This window comes from Leucopleurus acutus (assembly GCF_964270905.1).
Source record: "Leucopleurus acutus genome assembly, chromosome: 8".
In the NCBI taxonomy this organism is placed as follows: domain Eukaryota; kingdom Metazoa; phylum Chordata; class Mammalia; order Artiodactyla; family Delphinidae; genus Leucopleurus; species Leucopleurus acutus.
Window position 1 is genome coordinate 15,180,460 of NC_139151.1, and position 20,762 is coordinate 15,201,221.

General features: G+C 49.9%; 1 protein-coding gene and 1 pseudogene across 2 annotated transcripts in view; one reads left to right on the top strand and one right to left on the bottom strand.

Moving 5' to 3' along the window:
* The window catches only part of LOC309964907 (trehalase-like), a 419,483-nt pseudogene that overhangs the window by 397,791 nt on the left and 930 nt on the right, over positions 1-20,762 (bottom strand). The window lies entirely within an intron of this gene.
* SCN2B (sodium voltage-gated channel beta subunit 2) lies at positions 8,550-18,891 on the top strand (the record flags this gene model as incomplete). Its single annotated transcript, XM_082845723.1, has 4 exons — positions 8,550-8,749; positions 17,325-17,491; positions 17,793-18,003; positions 18,692-18,891. Exons 1-4 carry the CDS (start codon positions 8,680-8,682, stop codon positions 18,889-18,891), a joined length of 648 nt encoding a protein of 215 aa, XP_082701849.1. The 5' UTR covers positions 8,550-8,679.

A 20,762-nucleotide genomic window follows, 5' to 3' on the forward strand; every position in this document is an offset into this window, starting at 1 on the left:
TTTCTGACTTACTTCACCCTGTATGACAGTCTCTAGGTCCATACACTTCTCTACAAGTGACCCAGTTTCGTTCCATTTTATGGCTGAGTAGTATTCCATTGTATATATGTGCCACATCTTCTTTATCCATTCCTCTGTTGATGGACATTTAGGTTGTTTCCATGTCCTGGCTATGGTAAATAGTGCTGCAATGAATATTGGGGTGCACGTATCTTTTTGAATTATGGTTTTCTCCGGATATATACCCAGGAGTGGGATTGCTGGGTCATATGGTAGTTCTATTTTTAGTGTTTTAAGGAACCTCCATACTGTTCTCCATAGTAGCTGTATCAATTTACATTCCCATCAACAGTGCAAGAGGGTTCCCTTTTCTCCACACCCTCTCCAGCATTTATTGTTTGCAGATTTTTTGATGGTGGCCATTCTGACTGGTGTGAGGTGATACCTCATTGTAGTTTTGATTTGTATTTCTCTAATAATTAGTGATGTTGAGCATCTTTTCACGTGTTTGTTGCCCATCTGTATGTCTTCTTTGGAGAAATGTCTATTTAGGTCTTCTGCCCAGTTTTTGATTGGGTTGTTTGTTTTTTTGATATTGAGCTGCATGAACTGTTATATTTTGGAGATTAATCCCTTGTCCGTTGATTCATTTGAAAATATTTTCTCCCTTTCTGAGGGTTGTCTTTTTGTCTTGTTTATAGTTGCCTTTGTTGTGCAAAAGCTTTGAAGTTTCATTAGGTCCCATTTGTTTATTTTTCTTGTTATTTTCATTACCCTAGGAGGTGGGTCAAAAAAGACCTTGCTGCGATTTATGTCAAAGGGTGTTCTGCCTGTGTTTTCCTCTAAGGGATTTATAGTGTCAGGCCTTAGCTTTAGGTCTCAAATCCATTTTGAGTTTGTTTATTTATTTATTTTTTATAATGTGTTTTCTAAATTTAGATTTTTTTAAACATCTTTATTGGAGTATAATTGCTTTACAGTGGTGTGTTAGTTTCTGCTTTATAACGAAGTGAATCAGTTATACATATACATATATCCCCATATCTCTTCCCTCTTGCGTCTCCCTCCCTCCCCCCCTCCCTATCCCACCACTCTAGGTGGTCACAAAGCACCGAGCTGATCTCCCTGTGCTATGCGGCTGCTTCCCACTAGCTATTGGTTTTACATTTGGTAGTGTATATACGTACATGCCACTCTCTCACTTTGTCCCAGCTTACCCTTCTCCCTTCCTGTATCCTCAAGTCCATTCTCTAGTAGGTCTGTGTCTTTATTCCTGTCCTGCCCCTAGGTTCTTCATGACAATTTTTTTTTTTTTTTTAGATTCCATATATATGTGTTAGCATACAGTATTTGATTTTCTCTTTCTGACTTACTTCACTCTGTATGACAGACTCTAGGTCCATCCACCTCCCTACAAATAACTCAATTTCGTTTCTTGTTATGGCTGAGTAATATTCCATTGTATATATGTGCCACATCTTCTTTATCCATTCATCTGTCGATGGACACTTAGGTTGCTTCCATGTCCTGGCTATTATGAATAGAGCTGCAATGAACATTGTGGTACATGACTCTTTTTGAATTATGGTTTTCTCAGGGTATATGCCCAGTAATGGTATTGCTGGGTCATATGGTAGTTCTATTTTTAGTTTTTTAAGGAACCTCCATACTGTTCTCCATAGCGGCTGTGTCAACTTACATTCCCACCGACAGTGCAAGAGAGTTCCCTTTTCTCACACTCTCTCCAGCATTTACTGTTTGCAGATTTTTTGATGATGGCCATTCTGACTGGTGTGAGATGATATCTCATTGTAGTTTTGATTTGCATTTCTCTAATGATTAGTGATGTTCAGCATCCTTTCACATGTTTGTTGGCCATCTGTATATCTTCTTTGGAGAAATGTCTATTTAGGTCTTCTGCCCATTTTTGGATTGGTTTGTTTGTTTTTTTGATATTGAGCTGCATGAGCTGCTTGTAAATTTTGGAGATTAATCTTTTGTCAGTTGCTTCATTTGCAAATATTTTCTCCCATTCTGAGGGTTGTCTTTTCGTCTTGTTTATGGTTTCCTTTGCTGTGCAAAAGCTTTTAAGTTTCATTAGGTCCCATTTGTTGATGTTTGTTTTTATTTCCATTTCTCTAGGAGGTGGGTCAAAAAGGATCTTGCTGTGATTTATGTCATAGAGTGTTCTGCCTATGTTTTCCTCTAAGAGTTTTATAGTGTCCAGTCTTACATTTAGGTCTCTAATCCATTTTGAGTTTATTTTTGTGTATAGTGTTAGAGAGTGTTCTAATTTCATTCTTTTACACGTAGCTGTAAGTGGAGCTACATTTTTGAAGGGTTTCCTTAATTCTGCAAATATCAAGAACCCTCTATAACACACTCATCATTATCTTTCTCTTTTACCAAAGGCTCTCAGGTCTCCACTTGGAGGCCTGAAGCCTCTTTTTGTTCAGCCATGGCTAAGAGTCATTAAATGTCTCCTTCTCACCTGTCAGCTCTCAATAAGGAGTATGTCAATAATTTACAGTATGTGAATTGAAGGCAATAGCCTGTTCAAGACATACCAGAGAGGGGACACGTGTTGACATGATAAGGAGAGTGGGGAGGAGGAGTCTTTCATATACTAAGAGTTCATGGGAAGGAAGTGGTCTCATTTCTGGGCTATAAGGTAACATGCTCTCCTGGGCTAAGGGGCCCTTTTCCATTTCCTCAATTATTGTTTTCATAGGATGATTACCTTCAGGATACCGAGTGAGATGGATGGCTGGTGACTGTACATCTGTTGCTCTGGGTGGAAGGGGATACTTGGGATAAGAGCTGGAGGGTGGGCTGGGTAGCTTCTGCTTATGTTCCTTCCTGCAGAGGGTGCTTTCCCCCGGGAAGTGTGGGCATGCCCCTCCAGAGTTTGACTTGCCCACATAAAATCTGAATTTGATTCATCCAAGGTTTGGCTTCCATTCTAAGGAGGAGGAAGAGGAAGCCCACCTCTCTCCCACAAGCCTACCTCTCCACAAATTTTCCTCTTATACACAGGCATGGAGTCAAAGTTGAGAGTGCAAGTCCATAGCTGTCAAATATAATTTTGCCCCAAACCAAATAGCCCTGCAAGGGACCATGGAAAAGACCTGCTTGCTCCCTCATGCCCTTCGCCTAGGGGTGGTTGTCTACTAAATCCAGGGCCATGAAGGCATATGGCATAGGGAATGGCTTCAAGGTCAAATAGGCCTGGTTTATATCTTGCCTCTGCCTCTTACTCTCTCTTCAGTATTGCAAAGTTTATGTCAATTCTTTGAGGCTATTTCCCAGATATAAAATACATTATGGGGACTAAATGAGGTCAGTTAGGGGCTAGAGCCTGGCCTGGGCCCTCCATCCTCTTCCAGTGTGTTTCCCCCAGTGGATTTGTCTTCTGATGATTCAGTCCCCATCTCCCATTAATTTTTATTTCTATGGGCAGGAAGCCCTTGCAACCCTAAATACCTAAGTCCCTCTTCCCATTCAAAGAAAGAGTTAGGAACCTGAGCTCAGGGAAGGGCTTTGCATAGCTCCAAGGGGTGACATTCTGAAGGGTATGAAACCTGCTGGAGATGGAGAAAGCTGGATCTCCTGGTAGATCCAAGCAGTTTTGTTACTCAAATTTGTAGTATTTTAAGTCTCTAGGACACCAGATGCTCCCATATTCAAAGGCTTCCAGAAGCAAGCAGGCTTTTGCCAACAGAAAACAGCATAAGGGTAGAGGGGGTGGGGCCACCCAAGAATAATGGATAATCTGGCACCGTCAGAGTTTGGCTATTGGAATTGAAAACAGTTCAGCCTGTCTGTCCACTGCGGACCTGCAGAAGATGTGCCTCCTATTAAAGGCTGCAGCCTTCCGCCAGCCCTTTGGTCTTTTGTTTCTCTTTGCCACCCCGCTCTTTCTCCTTCTGGCTAGCCCATATGCTTGCATGTCTATACTGGCAATTTTCTTTTCTAAAACGCTAGCTCTGTGTGTGTGTGTGTGTGTGTGTGTGTGTGTGTGTGTGTGTGTGTGTGTGTGTGGAAGGGGTCACACTGCCACTGATTTGGCTCAGTTGCTTAGACCCAAAGAACCGTAGGTTGCAAGTTTTATCCCAACACAGACCAGTTATCTTCTTACTAAGAATAAACAAAGTTTCTCAAGACTCCTGACCTTCTGTCCTGGCCAGCTGGTTTGCAAATGTGGTTTGGTCTTCCTCAAGGGAGATCAGGCGATCCATTACCACTTCTATAAAGCCCAACTTTCGAAACACCCCTTCTTTATCAAAAAATAAGGGAACTTGGAGTTTTCACAGAAAGCTAAACCCTTTCTTATTGCATAGGTGGTGAGAGCAATCGTGATTTACTTGTCCCAGAACTTTCAAAGCCCTTGTCTGAACTCCACATCATATGTTCATGGCCTTCTGAGGTTGGGTACCATCTTGTCTACCCATCCACGTCTCTCATTTTTTTTTTTTTTTTTTCCGTGACAGGAACCCTCTGCTCCATATACCTTGGTCTTTTGTGCTTCTGAGCCTTTGCTCTTGGTGTTCCCCTGCCTGGAATTCCCTTTTCCTTCTTGCCTGCCCAAGTCAACATTCCTTCAAGGCCCTGCTTGAGTCTCGCCTGGGTGATCTCCTATTTCTCACATCTTCCTAGATGTCTCTACACTTACCAGATTTTATCTTCTGATGTTCTCTAATTGTTTCATGGGTGTGAGGCTTTCTTTTCTGCGAGAGATCTTAAACTCTTAGAGATCCTGTTTAGGTCTTTTCTGTGAGCTTTGCAGCACCTGACCCCATGTGGGACAGTCCCTTGTTGAATGGAACTCCTAGGGTGTGGAGTGGATGGACCTGGCTCCCAGTCCTGGTTCTACCACACTTTGGCTGTGAAAGGTCAGGCTGGTGGAGTTTCTGCTGTTTCCCCAGATGTAAAATAGACATTCATTCATTCATTTTCATCTGCTCAGGGACCAGTAGTGGCCCAGCACAAACTAAAAAGAATAAGACACAACCCCTGTCTTTAAGAAGCTACAGTCTAGTTGGGGAGATAAGATGTATAAACAAAAAATGACAATACTCCCTGACTCGGGCAACCCAGGTGTACTGTAGATGGGAATTGATACATTTGTCTCTTTATTTAGAAGGTAAGCTCTCAAAGGATGAGCTGTATATCACTCGTTTCTGGGTCTCTGGTTTCTAGCCTAGTGTCTGGCACATAGGGGACATTAAATAGATATTTGAGTTTGTTGACTGAGGGAATTGATAAATGAGTGAATGGACCCAGGGTCACAGCAGCAGAGAGAGGAGAGGTATGTAGGTACGACAAAGAAGGGGTTACTTTTTAGCAGATTTTTGAAGAAGGGCTAGGAGCTGGCTGAGTAGACAAGGGAGGAAGGGCATTCCTAGAAGAGGAAACTGCAGAGGCAGAGACACCATGATGTAAAGCCCTATGCGGGGTAAGAGAAACCTCGCCTGGTGTGGAATGGCTTGGGAAGGGCCCGGGCGGAGGAGAGAGGTGAGTGAGATTGTTAGCCCTGAACAGGCCGCCGGTTGCTCTGCCCATTTACCCCTAAGTTTGTTTCTGCTTGCCGGTGCCTTCTCCCCAACCCCGCAAACCTGGCCTCTGCATTGCCCCTTGCTCCTGGGATGCGAACCTTTTAGTATTAGCTGAAGGTGTTACTTCTCAAACTTTACTGTGCTCAAGAAACACCTAAAGATCTTGTTAAAAATGCAGATCCTGATTCTTTGGGTCTGAGGTGGGGCCTGTGACTGTACATTTCGAAGGAGAACACAGGTGATGCTGAGGATGCTGGTCCAGTAAGGCAGTGGTACCTAGGGAGCCTCTTTGTAGCTTCAACCACGAATTCCAAAGGCAAAAGGAAGCTACCTTCCTTTAGATTATTTGTAACAGTCTTCCCCAGCAGGGTAGGTAATTGAGTGTTGTCTAATAAAATCTTCACGGATGAATGGCACTGGGTAGAAATGCCGAAAATAGGGCTTCATTTCCCAAATGGCCAGTCTTCACCAGTGGTGTCTTCATTCTGCAAAATACCTCTTCAAGTTTCTGCTTCCCAGGCCTGTATTGGCTCCTGGGGAAAGCGTATTCTTTTGGAGCAAATGGGCATCTGGAGGCCCACGTGAGTTGAGGGGAGGTTCTGGGGTAGCTCTCCTCCCGACTCACCCTGCCAGGGTGTCTCTCCCCTGAACTGGAGCCTTCTGACCCTTGGTCCTGGAGGGCTGAGTTGGACAAAGTCTATAAAGTCATATGCGTGGTTTCTCTTAGCCAAATTCTGGATTGAGGCAAAGGAACTTCTGGATCCCCTTCTTGTCTCAGATGTCCCCAAAACAGAAGCGTCTGGACCCAGTGTGAGACCAAGTGAGCCCAGTAATCAGCTTCCCTGGGCCTCACAGGCACGCTCAGCTGCATTAAGAAAAAGGAGGAGGCCGGCTATGTCAAACGAAAACTCTCAGGCTGACATGGTGCTGCAGACCTGGCCGAGGGGCTGTGCGGGAGCCAGGGCACGGGCTGGTGCCAATCTATCTCTCCAGGCACATCTGTGAGCCAGGCCACTGCTGACAGCGGAGGAGGCCTGGGGCCTGAGGGTTGTGGCCACCGGAAGACACTTTTCTCCCTAGGCTGCCCCATCTCTTCTTCTCTGATTTTCCTTCCCTTGGGCTGTGAGCTCTGTGAATGCATGAGCCAGCTGCAGGCAGACTCTGGGGAAGTGACAGAGGAACTTTGGCGACAGAGTCTGTGCAAGATGCAGGCATGGAGAACCACCTCTGGTGTGGAGAAGCACAGAGGCCTCCTCTCCGCCTTTCTGCCTCTAGCAACTGCCACCCAAATTTGGCCCACTTCACTCCTCCCCAGCCTAGGATAGCCTCAGCGGCCTCAGCTAGATTTTACTGCCTTCACGATGATGTGGACGATGTCTCACTCCTCTCCAAATTCATTCATTCACTCATTCATTCATTCACGGTGCCCCCGTGCAGCTATGCAGCACCTGTTTATTGAGTGTCTGCTTTGAACCAAGCACTGTGCTGGCCTCTCATTTGGTTCCTCCATGCCCTGCCTCTTAGCACCTTCTTTTACACACACACACACACACACACACACACACACACACACTCGCAGAGGCCCCTTGCTTCATCTAGTCCAGTCTGCTCTTCTCTGTGTCTCTAAACACCCCAAGGGAAGGTGTCGTGTCTCCTCCCCTTGGCAACAGGCGATGTGGAATACTGGACATACCCAGTGTTTCACACAGACCTCAGTTTGAGTCCTGGCTCTGACTCTGCCCTTAACTATCCTAGGTAACTTGAGTGGGTTAGGCCCTGTCGGCCTCTGTTTCCTCATTGCAATTTAAAAAGAAAAGAGAAGAAATCACCTCTTCCAGGCTTACAATTAAGTACAAACTTTTAAAGACTTGGCACAGAGTTGATGCTCTAAGATGTGGATGGCTCCCTCCTTGCTGCACCAGTGGCCCATCGCAAGTGCCTGTAGTGGCTACAGGAGAACCTGTGTTCTCCTCAAATGTCTCCCTAGAGGAGTGGGGGTCACCTTATCTGCTTAGGGCCACGTGGGTACTCCACCCCAAGTTCTCCTACTTGTGACACTAGCCTATTGTTTTCTCCCTTTTTCAACATCTGTTGAAACAACCAGTTTCAACATCTGGTCTTGTGTCACCTACCTCCCCCCCACTTTTTTTCTTGGAATATTTTAAAGCAAGTTTCAACCATCGTATCATTTCACCTATAAGCACTCCAAGAACATAACCACAAATATTTTTTTTTGGCCATACCATGGGGCATGTGGGATAATAGTTCCCCGACCAGGGATCGAACTCGCGCCCCCTGCAGTGGAAGCACGGAGTCTTAACCACTGGATGGCCAGGGAAGTCCCAACCACGAAAAATTTTTAACGCCCCCCCCCCCACCAAATCAAGAATTATTCATTAATATAATCTAACACCCAGTCCATATTTATTTTCTTCCCAATGATCTCAACAATATCTTTTTACTGTTGATTTGATTGAATCAGGATTCCCCAAAAGTTCATGCTACAAATGACTGTAAGAGCTCTCAGGTATTTTTACACCAACCTGCTGTTCTGTTTTCAGTGGAAATGCTAGAAAAATGAGGAAGTTCTTACTTCCTGAAAGTCTCCCACCTCATTTCCCTGAACCCTTTTCAAACAAAACAAAAACTAGCATCTCCTTTTTTGGGTGTTTTTAAATGACAAAAAGAATTCACCCCTCATAGCAGCTTTGAAATAAATGGGTTCCTCAAACAACTTTCCAACTCCAACAATCACCCAAGTGGAGAAGAAAGGCAGGCCATGCTTTAGTTCTGGTTTTGGAGGGTAAAAATTTCCGAGGAACTTTGCTCTTTGCAGACAGATTTTTTTATGCCCTCCCACCTGCTTTTCGAAATCCACCAACCACAAAATTTACTTCATCCACTTTTTTCTCTCTCCCTTCCACACTCCCTCTCTCTTTTTAGCAGCAACATACAAGCCGGCCATATTAGAGAGATGGAAATAAAGCTTCCTTAATGTTGTATGTGTCTTTGAAGTACATCTGTGCATTTTTCTTTTAGCATCTAACCATTCCTCCCCTGTAGCCCTCGGCCCCTCAAATCACCCTCTCCCTATCCCACCCGACTAACATCTCAGTCTCTGAAAATGCACAAAGATGCCTGGCTACCTCGCCCTGCCTTCAGTCTCACGGGGCTCAGTCTCTTTTTCTCTTTGGGTAAGTTAGACTGCACATCTGCATGCTTCTGAGGGTACAGAAGTGCAGCCGCAGCAGGAGGAGGATGGGGGCCGGGGGCAGGAAAGAAGACATCGCTTGAGCCTCCCTTCGGCGTTGTCCTTGGGAAGGGAGGCGCGGGGATGGGGGGAGATGTGGCTGGGGACTGCATAACGCTGGGACGACTTGGTTGCAGAAACGTTGGGTCAGGGGATCTGAGGGTTCCTCGGAGGTGTCAATTGTCAAGGGAGGTGATTTTTCTTTGGATTTCCCTGAAATGGACGTATGTGGGGCTGGGGGCCGAGGGTAGGCTGATGTGCAGAGCCTCTTCATGGATTTTTTCTTTTAGCTGCTACAAATCTCCTGGGACTTAATGCTCCCTTAAGGGGCTTCTTCTGTGAACCTTGATCTTTGGAATCTGGTGGATTTAGGATGTCAGAAAAGAGTGTACAGGGGGAGTAGAGGGGCAGAAAGTTGAGTCTGGGTCTGGCTTCCTGGAAATCTGTACCACCGATTTGTTGCAGTGTGTGGAGGCGTAGGTGGGAAGCAGGCTTGAGGAGCGATCTCTGCATTGGGAAGAGAACTGCTGAAGCAGGCACTGATGGAGAAGCTCTCTGGCTTGGGCCAGATGGAGTGGAGGAGGGGTCAGGTGAAGGGATCAGAAAAAAAAAAAAAAAGAAAAAAAGGGAACACATGAGTGTGGTTGTGGCCCTTTGGATCACGTCTCTGAACTGTCCAGCCCCACCTTGCCAACTGTCAAGAGATCCAAATGCTAATTTCATACATGGCCACTTAGGGACTTCCTGGTGGGTACGTGGGCTAGGGGGTCACTTGCAAGCCTGCTTTGTAGGTAGTCTCCTTTTTGCTCTTAAACTTACTCATTGCTGGCATAGCAATTGAGGATCCAGTCCAACGGCTGTCAGTGGGAATATTCCCCATCACAAAGTTTCTCTCTCCCTCCTTCTCTCGCTCTTTTTCTCTCCTTCTCTGGCATGCTGTGCTGGATATTGGGCTGGAGTGCTAGAGACAGCCCAGGGCCCCTGGCAGCCTGCACGGTAAGGCCTGTGAGCTTTGCTGAGTTACTGAACATATTAACAACAGAGCAGGAGTGTTAGGGAAGCTCAGGCAGTAGAGACAGCATGAGCCTTGGACTCGATCTGGGTTTAAAGCCACCTTTGTCATTTACTTCATACTATCAGCAAGTTACTCCCCTCTGAGCTTCAATTCTTTCCTGGGTGAACTGGAGAATACCTACTGCCTGGGTTTTTTGTGAGTCTGGCACATAGCAAGTGCTTAATAATAGCTACGCTTTATGAACTCTTTTCACGTGCCCACGCGCTGTGTATCTTGTTTAGTCCTCACGGCAACTGGTAACCGCATGGGGCAGATACATTATGATCCTCACGTTACAGATGAGGAAACAGGCACAGAGAGGTTAAGTAACTTGCCCAATAAGGTCACAGTAGTTTAAGGGGAGCTGAGATTTGAACCCCTTGTTGTCTGACTTCACCCTTTTCTTTTTTCTTATCTTTATTGGAGTATAATTGCTTTACAATGGTGTGTTAGTTTCTGCTGTATAACAAAGTGAATCAGCTATACATATACATATATCCCCATATTCCCTCCCTCTTGTGTCTCCCTCCCACCCTCCCTATCCCACCCCTCTAGGTGGTCACAAAGCACCGAGCTGATCTCCCTGTGCTATGCGACTGCTTCCCACTAGCTTTCGGTTTGGTAGTGCATATACGTACATGCCACTCTCTCACTTTGTCCCAGCTTACCCTTCCCCCTTCCCATATCCTCAAGTCCATTCTCTAGTAAGTCTGTGTCTTTATTCCCATCCTGCCCCTAGGTTCTTCATGACCATTTTTTCTTTTTTACATTCCATGTATATGTGTTAGCATACGGTATTTGTTTTTCTCTCTCTGACTGACTTCACTCTGTATGACAGACTCTAGGTCCATCCACCTCACTATAAATAACTCAATTTCGTTTCTTTTTATGGCTGAGTAATATTCCATTGTATATATGTGCCACATCTTCTTTATCCATTCATCTGTCGATGGACACTAAGGTTGCTTCCATGTCCTGGCTATTGTGAATAGAGCTGCAATGAACATTGTGGTACATGACTCTTTTTGAATTATGGTTTTCTTAGGGTATATGCCCAGTACTGGGATTGCTGGGCCATATGGTAGGTCTATTTTTAGTTTTTTAAGGAACCTCCATACTGTTCTCCATAGTGGCTGTACCAATTCACATTCCCACCAGCAGTGCAAGAGTGTCCCCTTTTCTCCACACCCTCTCCAGCATTTATTGTTTGTAGATTTTTTGATGATGGCCATTCTGACTGGTGTGAGGTGATACCTCATTGTAGTTTTGATTTGCATTGCTCTAATGATTAGTGATGTTGAGCATCCTTTCATGTGTTTGTTGGCCATCTGTATATCTTCTTTGGAGAAATGTCTATTTAGGTCTTCTGCCCATTTTTGGATTGGGTTGTTTGTTTTTTGTTACTGAGCTGCATGAGCTGCTTGTATATTTTGGAGATTAATCCTTCATCAGTTGCTTCATTTGCAAATATTTTCTCCCATTCTGAGGGTTGTCTTTTCGTCTTGTTTATGGTTTCCTTTGCTGTGCAAAAGCTTTAAGTTTCATTAGGCCCATTTGTTTATTTTTGTTTTTATTTCTATTTCTCTAGGAGGTGGGTCAAAAAGGATCTTGCTGTGATTTATGTCATAGAGTGTCCTGCCTATGTTTTCCTCTAAGAGTTTTATAGTGTCTGGCTTTACATTTAGGTCTTTAATCCATTTTGAGTTTATTTTTGCTTCACCCCATTCTTAACCACTGAATTCTACTGCCCCCGATATTTAAGAAATGATGCTGCTATAGTAACAATAATTTGGATCAAAGAATCTTAAGTACAGGCAAAAGAGGGGAGTTGGGTGAGTGACCAGTGTGCAAGGAAATGAGGATGGAGGACAGGCAACCTGTTTGGGGAGTTAGGGAGAGCTTCCTGCAGGAGGGAGAGCCTTATCTAAGTGAAGAAAGCAAGGGGGCTCGGGGACCAGGACCAGGGTGTGGCTTAGAGGAAGATGGAATCTAGGGTGAAGAGCTCAGGGCATGGGGGCTGTGAGGCGGGGGTGGGAGGAGGCTAAAGCCTCTGCAAACCTGGATGGGGGGAGGGTGCAGGAATAGGACCTCGAACTTGAACTTGATTGGTGCTGTGATGAGACAGGCCCTGGTACTCCGAGGCCGAGGGCTCAAGTGGACAATGGAACCTTGGTGGTTGTAGCAGCATCAGTCCCCAAGATGGAGGGATGTCCCAAGTGACAAGGGAGGGGACTGACACAGGGCCTGGAGGATGACTACAGAGCTGACAAAGGGACAGGGGACAGCTGGTCAACCTGCTGTACACACAGGGACTAGTTTTCAGTTAGAAGCACATGGGACTAGTTTTCAGTTAGAAGCAATCCAAATGATTGGTTTTCCTTAGAGTTTTTCTCAAAACTCTTGGCTCCACGGTCACTGGCCTGGTTACCAAAGTCTGGGTTATGTTAGGCGAGGCTTAGAAAGTGGAGTCTGGTCCTCACTCAACCCCACTGCACACGGACACACAGGGGAAAACACCTTCCTTTCCCTCTCCAGACTTTTATCGAGTGCCCACTGTGTGTCACATGCTGTTCCGGGTCCAGGGATGCCAAGATAAATAAGAATCAGCTCCCCAGAGCCTCCCGAGGGACTAGGGAACATAAACAAAAAATAGTAATGCAGCATCCCATGTGCTGTTAGCAGCTAACCTTTGGTGGGGGCTGACCACGAGCCAGGCACTGCTGTGAGCTTTATGTTTTAGTATTCAATCCTCACAACGGCCCCAGGAGGTAGGGCCTATTGTTGTCTCCCATTTTATGGATGAGGAAACTGAGGTGCTGGGAGGTGAACCATCTTGCCTAAGATCAGACCACGGTGCTAGAGCGCTCGTCTTGGCCACTATGCCATTCTGCTTCCCGGTCTGGAAGTGACAGAAACCTCCCGGTCTGGGGAGAGGTCACGGGCACTGGAGAAGCTGCCACGGGGGCGATGCCTTGTTAGCTGGGATCTGCGGGGTAAGCAGGAGGGCTCAGGGGCAGCAGGGTGAATGAGCTTTCCAACCTGCAGCAAAAACACGTGCAAAGGCATGGAGGAGTGGAAGAAGGTGGCGTTTTCAAGAAAGTAAGAACTCCAGGGTCACTGGAGTGGAGGAAGCGTGAAGGGTTGGGAGCAGGACAGGAAATGAGGCTGGGATGCTGGATGGTCCCAGATGGCAAAGGGCTCAGAAGCCCAGGAGCCTGGACGAGATCCTGAAAGCAGCAGGGAGCCAATGGCAATTGGGGATGAGGGGTGACAAGGACAGGTGCTCTTCTGGCTGCATGGGGGTGGCCTGGCCTGGGAGGGAGACCTGAGGTGGTGGGTCTGAATGGTAAGGCAGCCCAGGAGTTGGGCTGCGTGTCGCAGTCACCTGGGTAGCAGGGGCTGCCCTGGGACACAGCGTGCTCCAGAAGGGTGGGGACTAATTTCTCTGCTTAGACAAACTCTGTTCTTTTTTTTTTAACCAAGAAAAAAATTAACCTACCTCATAGGTTGCTGCAGGGTTGGAAAGAGGCATGAAGAGAATTAACTTCTAGTCTGTGTAGGAAATAGTGTTTGACAGGAGATGAGCAAATTTTTGTGATCTCTGCAAGATGGGCCAGTTAGAAAAGTATATGACATGGGGCCTGAGGTGCCCAGATACACCTTAGAGAGAGTGAGGGGCCCTGGGCATTGGTGAAGTTTTGGAACTGAGCTCAAAAGCCACATCCTTACGGTACCCTTGTTGAATCATTTCCTTTCTGTGAGTTGGAGGTCAGAGACTCAGGCTCCAGACATGGGCCCAAATGGGAAAACCAGGAAGATTGTGAGCCCCCCTTGTATGGAGGTTCCTTTAAAGAAGACCATTCCCCTCTGGCCAGCCTGACTGCCTGGGGGCTGACATGGGGGCTGGACCTGCCATGTAGACAGCAGGAGGACTGAGCCCTGGGACCCCTTGGTACAAAAATCACCCCCTCACCCAGCCTCCACCCCTCAACCTGCTGTCTAGAGCCTGGCAGCCTGGCAGCCTGGGTTCCAATCTAGCTCTGTCACTTACCAGCTGTGAACTTGGGCTATTCAGTTAACTTTTTTGTGCTCCATTTCCCCACTTGGAAAGTGGGGTGATAATAGGGTTGCTGTATTAAATGAGGTGATATCTGTAGGGTATGTAAACAGCGCCTGGCGCACGGTAAGCACCTCGTTGTTACTATGAAGTCCCTTTGTGGCCCTAGCCGTGGATTCGGCTAATTTCCCGAAGCAGCAGAGCTCACCAGGAGCCCAGGATTTTGCTCACAGCTCTGTCCTCGCTGCATGATGATTTCCTCATCTTTAATGAGGGCCTGGATTGGTGAAAGGCCTAAGGCCCTTGCCCTGAGCTGGGATGCTGGGAGACCTCAGGCGGAAGTGGGCGCTGTACTGGGAGTCAGGAACCGTGATTCGGGACCCGGCTTGTCCCCTACCTGCTGTGTGTCTCTCTCAGGCCTCACTTTCCTCGTTGGTAAGATGATGGAGCTGGATCTACAATTCCTGAGGTTCTCCCTGCTTTGGTGACTCCTGTTCCTCTCCCTGCAGTTGGGACTTGACGGTTGACCTCTCTGACCACTAGAGGGCACACGTGTCCGCCTGGCGCCTCCTGCAGGCTGTGACATAGGGATGCGGGGAAGGAGCCGCATTGCACCTCTCAGTCTGCCCCCCTCCTGCTGGCCAGAAAAGGCCCCTCACTCCCCAGGGCCCTGCCCTCCCGCACAGCAGAGTGCTAGCTCCTTCAAGTTGGAGGCAGCTCCTGGTAGGGTTCAAGTTCTGTCTCTGGAGTGATGTTGTGGCCTGGGGCGGGACAGAGGCAGGGATGGGTCAGCCAGATGTGTGGGACCTACTTCCTAATGCCACTTGGAGGCTTCTTTTGCTCAGGTGCCCTGGGAAGGTCGCGGAACCTTCCCAGGGAAGGTGCTGGAGAAGCAAGGTGTTCCTGGGATGTGAGGTAAGCTCAGGACAAGGCCCTGCCGGGCTGCTTCCCTGAAGATACCTCCGCCTCTGCAGAGCGGGGGCGGAGATGGCGTTTTCAGCACACCTCCTCCTCGCCTGGCGCTGTGCTCAGCGCTTTCATAACGCTGTGAGAGCGAGGAGATGGGAACTGGGCTTTGCTCTCCTGGGGCTGCCGCTCAGCCTCTCCAGTTCATATTTCCCTGATGAGCACTTCAGCACACCTGGCCTTGCAGGTGGAGCCGTGTGCCTGTCCCTCCATCTAGGGCTGGGTCCTGACCTCCCTGGCCAGCAGTTCAGAGCATCTCCTGTTCTTAAGTCCTGCCTGCTGGCCCTGGCCACTCATCCGAAGGGATGAGCCGAGTGGAAGGGCTTCGCTATCCCTGCTTCCAGGCTGCAGTGCTGCTGTTCCTGGGGTGGGGCCCGGCAGCTTTTCACAGCAAAATCTTCTGCAAAACGCGAGCCCTGTGCAATCCGGGGGAATTCCAAGGGTCTGCCCTGAGGGGTCAGGCTCCAACGTGGCCCTGCCTAAGCCCTTCCTGCTTAGGGGGCAGAACTTGAGGAGAATTTAGGCTACCCTTTGCCTTATTTTTATTTTGTATTTTTTTTTTTTTGGCTGTGCCTTGAAGCTTGCGGGATCTTAGTTCCCCCATCAGGGATTGAACCCCGGGCCACCGCAGTGAAAGTGCTGAGTCCTAACCACTGGACCGCCAGGGAATTCCCCTACCCTTTGCTTTACGTATTTTATCTTATTTAATTATTACCGTAACCCCAGGAGGTAGGTATCATCAGCTGCGTTTTACAGAGGAGGGGCCTGAGGCTCAGAAGATAGAGGAACTTGCCCATCTTCTCCCAGCCGACAGAAGGCAGAGCTGGGATTGAACCACATCTAATGGGGTCTCCGTGCCTCCTAGCTGCCCCCCTGCCGTCCCCTAGCGGCTTCTTCTCTCACTCAGAAGAATAGTGTCCTGGTCCTGGCCTGACTCTGGGACCTCAGCTCTCTCCAGTTGCCCCCTTGATCGCTCTGCTGGTTGTGCTTCAGATACGTGATGCTCATTCCAACCGCTGGAACTTTCCTCTTGATGTTCAGCTGCCTTGCATTCCTTCAAAATTTCAAATGGCTTCACTCCTTCACTTTAGTGGGGGGCCACCTACAGGGCGGCGCTCGGAGCAGCTCTCCCTGACCACCCGATGTCAAACACACCCTGCACCTTGCTTTATTTTTTACAGCCCTTGCCTGTGAATCAATAGCTAAAGTTACATTATTTCTTTTCCCTGTTAATGTCTGTCCCCTCCCTAGGATATAAGCTCCATGTTACAGTACCTCTGCCTGCCTCCATCATAGCAATAATCCCTGGGCCCTAGACTGAGTGCCTGGGGCACCGGAGGTGATTTATAAATATTTGGTAAATGAGTGAATGAATGATTGATACTGAGCATTACTGCTTCTCCTTTATAAAGAATATTCATCTTTTGGGATGAGGTTTTGACCATACTGGCAGAGAATTTTGGAATTCAGCCCAGGGCTAGGGTGAGGTGAACGCAGTGCCTAGGGTGCAAAATTTAAGGAGGTGTTTGCATGACCCTGAGGGTGGGCACCCCCTTAAATCTCGTGCCCAAGGCTTTCTGCCCCTCTGTGGGCGGGGGGTGGGATGGGCACTGCAGCTTCAGCTGGGAGGGCTTCCGCTCACTCCCCTCACCCTAGACTCTGCCCTGCTTGGAATGTCAGAGTGGGATGGGCCTTCTCAGGCCACACACCCAGGGCTCCTGGACCAGGTCCAGCGTTCCCCAGAGGATTCTGCACCCTGCTGTCCCTGCAGCCTGTATCAGCTCCTTGCTGCGGTGTGTCCAGGCCTGGCATCTCCAAAAGGGGCTCCTGTCCTTGTAGACCCATCAGTTGATCCCTTCGAATTGTGCCTATTCTTCTGGGGCATCTCTTCCTTCCCGTTGCCCATCTGCTGTCCCTGCCAGGAGCCTGAGGAAGAGAAGGGGGCTGGGCTGGGCTGGGCTGGGCATATGGCTTGACTCTTCCCTGCGGTATAGAGAGCGAGGCCTTCTGTATCTGCGTCTGTCCTCAAGGCTGCCTGCCCCCAGGGGACACTGCAGCTTCAGCTGGAAGGGCTTTGGCTCAGCCGAGATGGTTGAAAGTGGTGGGAAGAAGGGGGAACCGAGGCCAGCACCGTGCAGCCCCTTGTCCAAGCCATCAGGTGGCCATGACAGGCCTGTGGCAGGACAGCCAGATGGAGGGCAGGCTTGAGGCCATCTGTCTGTCCCTGGCTTGACAGATGATGTGCTCTCTCTCCACCCCAAGGGCCACATCAGTTACCGCTTAGGACCTTTGCCCACCCCACTCCATCCCACCCCCTAATTCCAGCCATAAGGGACCCCGCCAGCTGTCCTAGCTCTGCTCCGCTCCCCACCAGATGCAGAGGCTTGCCCCTCCCTGGCCTTGTCTGCCAGAATCCTCACCAGCTTGTGGCTTTGTCCACAGTGCCACCAGGGAGGAGCATGGAAGTCACAGTACCTACCACCCTCAACGTCCTCAATGGCTCTGATGCCCGCCTGTCCTGCACCTTCAACTCCTGCTACACCGTGAACCACAAACAGTTCTCCCTGAACTGGACTTACCAGGAGTGTAGTAACTGCTCCGAGGAGATGGTGAGTTCTCAGATGGAGGCAGGGGTGGGGGAGGCAGGAGCCCCACAGCGTGAAGCTCCCCTTTCCCACCACCTGCCCCTGCACTGTACCAGGACCCTAGCATACCCTGGTGGGCTATCTGCTCCTGAGGGCATTGGCAGAGGTGTGCTGTCGTGCCTGGGTGGCCCTGGGAGGGTGGCAGAGATCTAGAGGTGACTGCCTCTCTTCCAGGTAGAAGGGGGCACGGGAGGAGGGGCATCCTACTGTCCTTGCAGCTCCTTGCTCATGCAGCCCCCTATCCTGTCGCCTCCTGCCCCCCCAGTTTCTCCAGTTCCGCATGAAGATCATTAACCTGAAGCTGGAGCGGTTCCGAGACCGCGTGGAGTTCTCAGGGAACCCCAGCAAGTATGACGTGTCAGTCACGCTAAGAAATGTGCAGCTGGAGGATGAGGGCACCTACAACTGCTACATCATGAACCCACCCGACCGCCACCGCGGCCATGGCAAGATCTATCTGCAAGTCCTCATGGAAGGTGAGGGGCTGCTGGGGGGCCCTGCCCATTCCCACCCAGCTACTCTCCAGCAGGACTAGCTGGGGCTCCTTGGGAGAGGCTGTGCCCTCCTGAGGGGCGGGAGCAACAGCATGTGCTGGGTGGAAGGCGTCTGTTTTACTCCTTCCCGTCCTTGAGGACTATGTCTCAGGGAGTCCTGATGATGCTGCCCAGCATGATCACGATCTTAAGAATCCCAAGAGCAGCTTTCATTTATTGGACACTTGCTATGTCTCAGTTATAGCTAGGGCTAAACTCTCTAGATGCAATATCTCACTTCATCCTCATACAACCCTATGAGGGAGGTACTATGATTATTCCCATTTTACAGATGAGGAAACTGAGGCTATGTAAGGTACCTAAGGTCACACAATTAATAAATAGTACAATCAGGACTCAAATTGGGTCCATTTGACCTCAAAGTCCATCCTCTTGGATACTGCATTATTTTGCCCTCCCCTGGGGCTTTTAGGTGTCCTGGGATTATGGGGTGGATGGGGCGCTTAGAGGTCCATGGCCTGGGTTGATTTTTGCTTTGACTAGAGTGCTTTCCACGGAGGAGAGTAAAGTCAGGACCACCCCACACCTACTGCAGGGAGCAGGGGCCAGTGGACGAGGCTCCCTTTTCCAGCCCTAGGGCTCAGCGGGTCTGTTTCCTCTCCTTCTCCAGAGCCCCCTGAGCGGGATTCCACTGTGGCCGTGATCGTGGGCGCCTCCGTCGGGGGATTTCTGGCTGTGGTCATCTTGGTGCTGATGGTAGTAAAGTGTGTGAGGAGGAAAAAAGAGCAGAAACTGAGCACGGATGACCTGAAGACGGAGGAGGAGGGCAAGACGGATGGAGAGGGCAACGCGGACAATGGCACCAAGTAACGGGCGGGCGGCTGGCCCTGCAGCCCCTCCCTTGCGTCCTGTCTCCCTCCCACTCTCCGCCCCGCACTGTGTGCCCCCGCCTGCCCTCTCTTGGTGTGCTTCTCTCGAACCAGGATCCCAGGGCTGACCTGGGGCCTCCTGAACCCCTCCCTTCGTATCCGCCACCCTGCACCAAGAGAGACTCACCTCTCTTTGATTCGAGAAACCTGTCCTGGCGTCTGGGATGTGTGGGCCCTGGGGGGAGGGAGAAGCGGGCTCAAAACTGCCAGCCTCTGAGAAGAGGCAGGAGGCCTGTGGGAGGGGCGCAGAGAGAGAAGGGGGAGGGTGGGCAGTGGAGGAGGAGGAGGCCAGCTGTCCAGTCTGCCCAGTGCGTGGACTGGTCTGGTGGCCGCTTCAGAGGGGACCTGCAGGTGGGACGGGGCTCTGCTGGCTGCCTCTAGAAGGCCTGGGGTGTGGCATGCCTCTGCTCCCAGAGCTGCCCCTAGCCCTGGGCAGCCTTGTCACGGGGGTGGTGATGAGTTCCTATAACTTGGGGGTGTGTTGAAGGGATGACCGTGCGTTTCCTGGGCCTTGAAGGGAAGGAAGCTGGAGGCAGCTGGAGACAAGCCTTGGCCCAGGGAGCTCTGCTCTCACCTTTCTCCTTCGATAGCTGCTACCACAGAAGCCTCTGGGTTTCTGTGGGCTTGCTTAAGCCCTTGGGATTTTTGGCAGGAAAAGTACCAAAGGGCTGCTGAGCTAGGCCGTGGGGGGCGGGGAGTCGTGTTTCTCCAGGTGCTGGTCATTTTTCACCGCAGTTACCCACTCACAGGAGGCAACTGCAAAGTTAGCTGAGGGACGAGGGGCTGGGGGCTCCGTTATAAAATGGAGTTCAAGGTTGACTGCCTCCTCCCCCAGGGTGGCCACCATCACCTGGGCCAGGAGCAGCTGAGGTGCGGAGATAAGGAGAGAGGGGGTGGGAGCCACGTCAGAGGAGTAGGTGTGCAGAGCGGGGGCCTCGCTGGGGCTTCTGTTCAGACTTTCCCCGTTACCCTCAGCAGGGTTTCATCTGGCTTTTGGCCCTGAGGGAAGCCTGAGGGGAGCCCTGTAGCCTCTGAGACCCTGTGGCCATGTCACATCTGGAGCCATGCCACACCCTCCCCTGCCCCGACAGTTCTCTCTGGGGGGACGGAAAGTAGCATTTGTGGGGAGCCAACTTTCACTGCCATTTTACTCACATGAAGAGGGAATTGCTCAGGCCTCAGGAGCGGGAGAGAGACAGAGAGAAACTGCCTTGGAAGATCCTCAGAGATCAGCTGGCCAAGTCACCCATACTACAGACCGGGAGACTGAGGTTCAAACTCACAACCGAGGGGCCTGCTTCTCCTCTGGTTCCTCAGTCTCCAGGTTGGATGAATAGAGCCACGCTTTGCCCAGTGGGAGGGGCCTCTGCAGACAGAGAGATGAAGCAGATGAGGGGAGGGAGGTGAGCTCCTCCAGCCCTGCTCACCTCCCTGGAGCCCAGCCCCTCCAGGCTGTGACTGAGGCAGGGATGGGGTGATGGGAGTGGGAGGGCAGAGCTGCTGGAATGCCCCACGCCCACCCCAGGCTGACCCTCTGCAGCACTTCCCAGCCTTTCTCAGAGCTCAGGCCCTGCCTGGGCTCAGGGGGTCAGAGCCCAGGGCAGGAGTCTGGGGAAAGGGGGTAGAGATGGGACTCTGACAGCTTCTGGGACCCCTCTCTGCCTCTGCCCAGCAGATGGCCTTTTTGGGGAGAGAGTAATAGCATATGGGCGATTCAGTTTAATTCACTTCAATTCAACATCCATTTATTGAGCATCTCCTATGTGCCAGGCACTGGGCCAGGTACTGGAGATGTACACAAAGCCATAACAG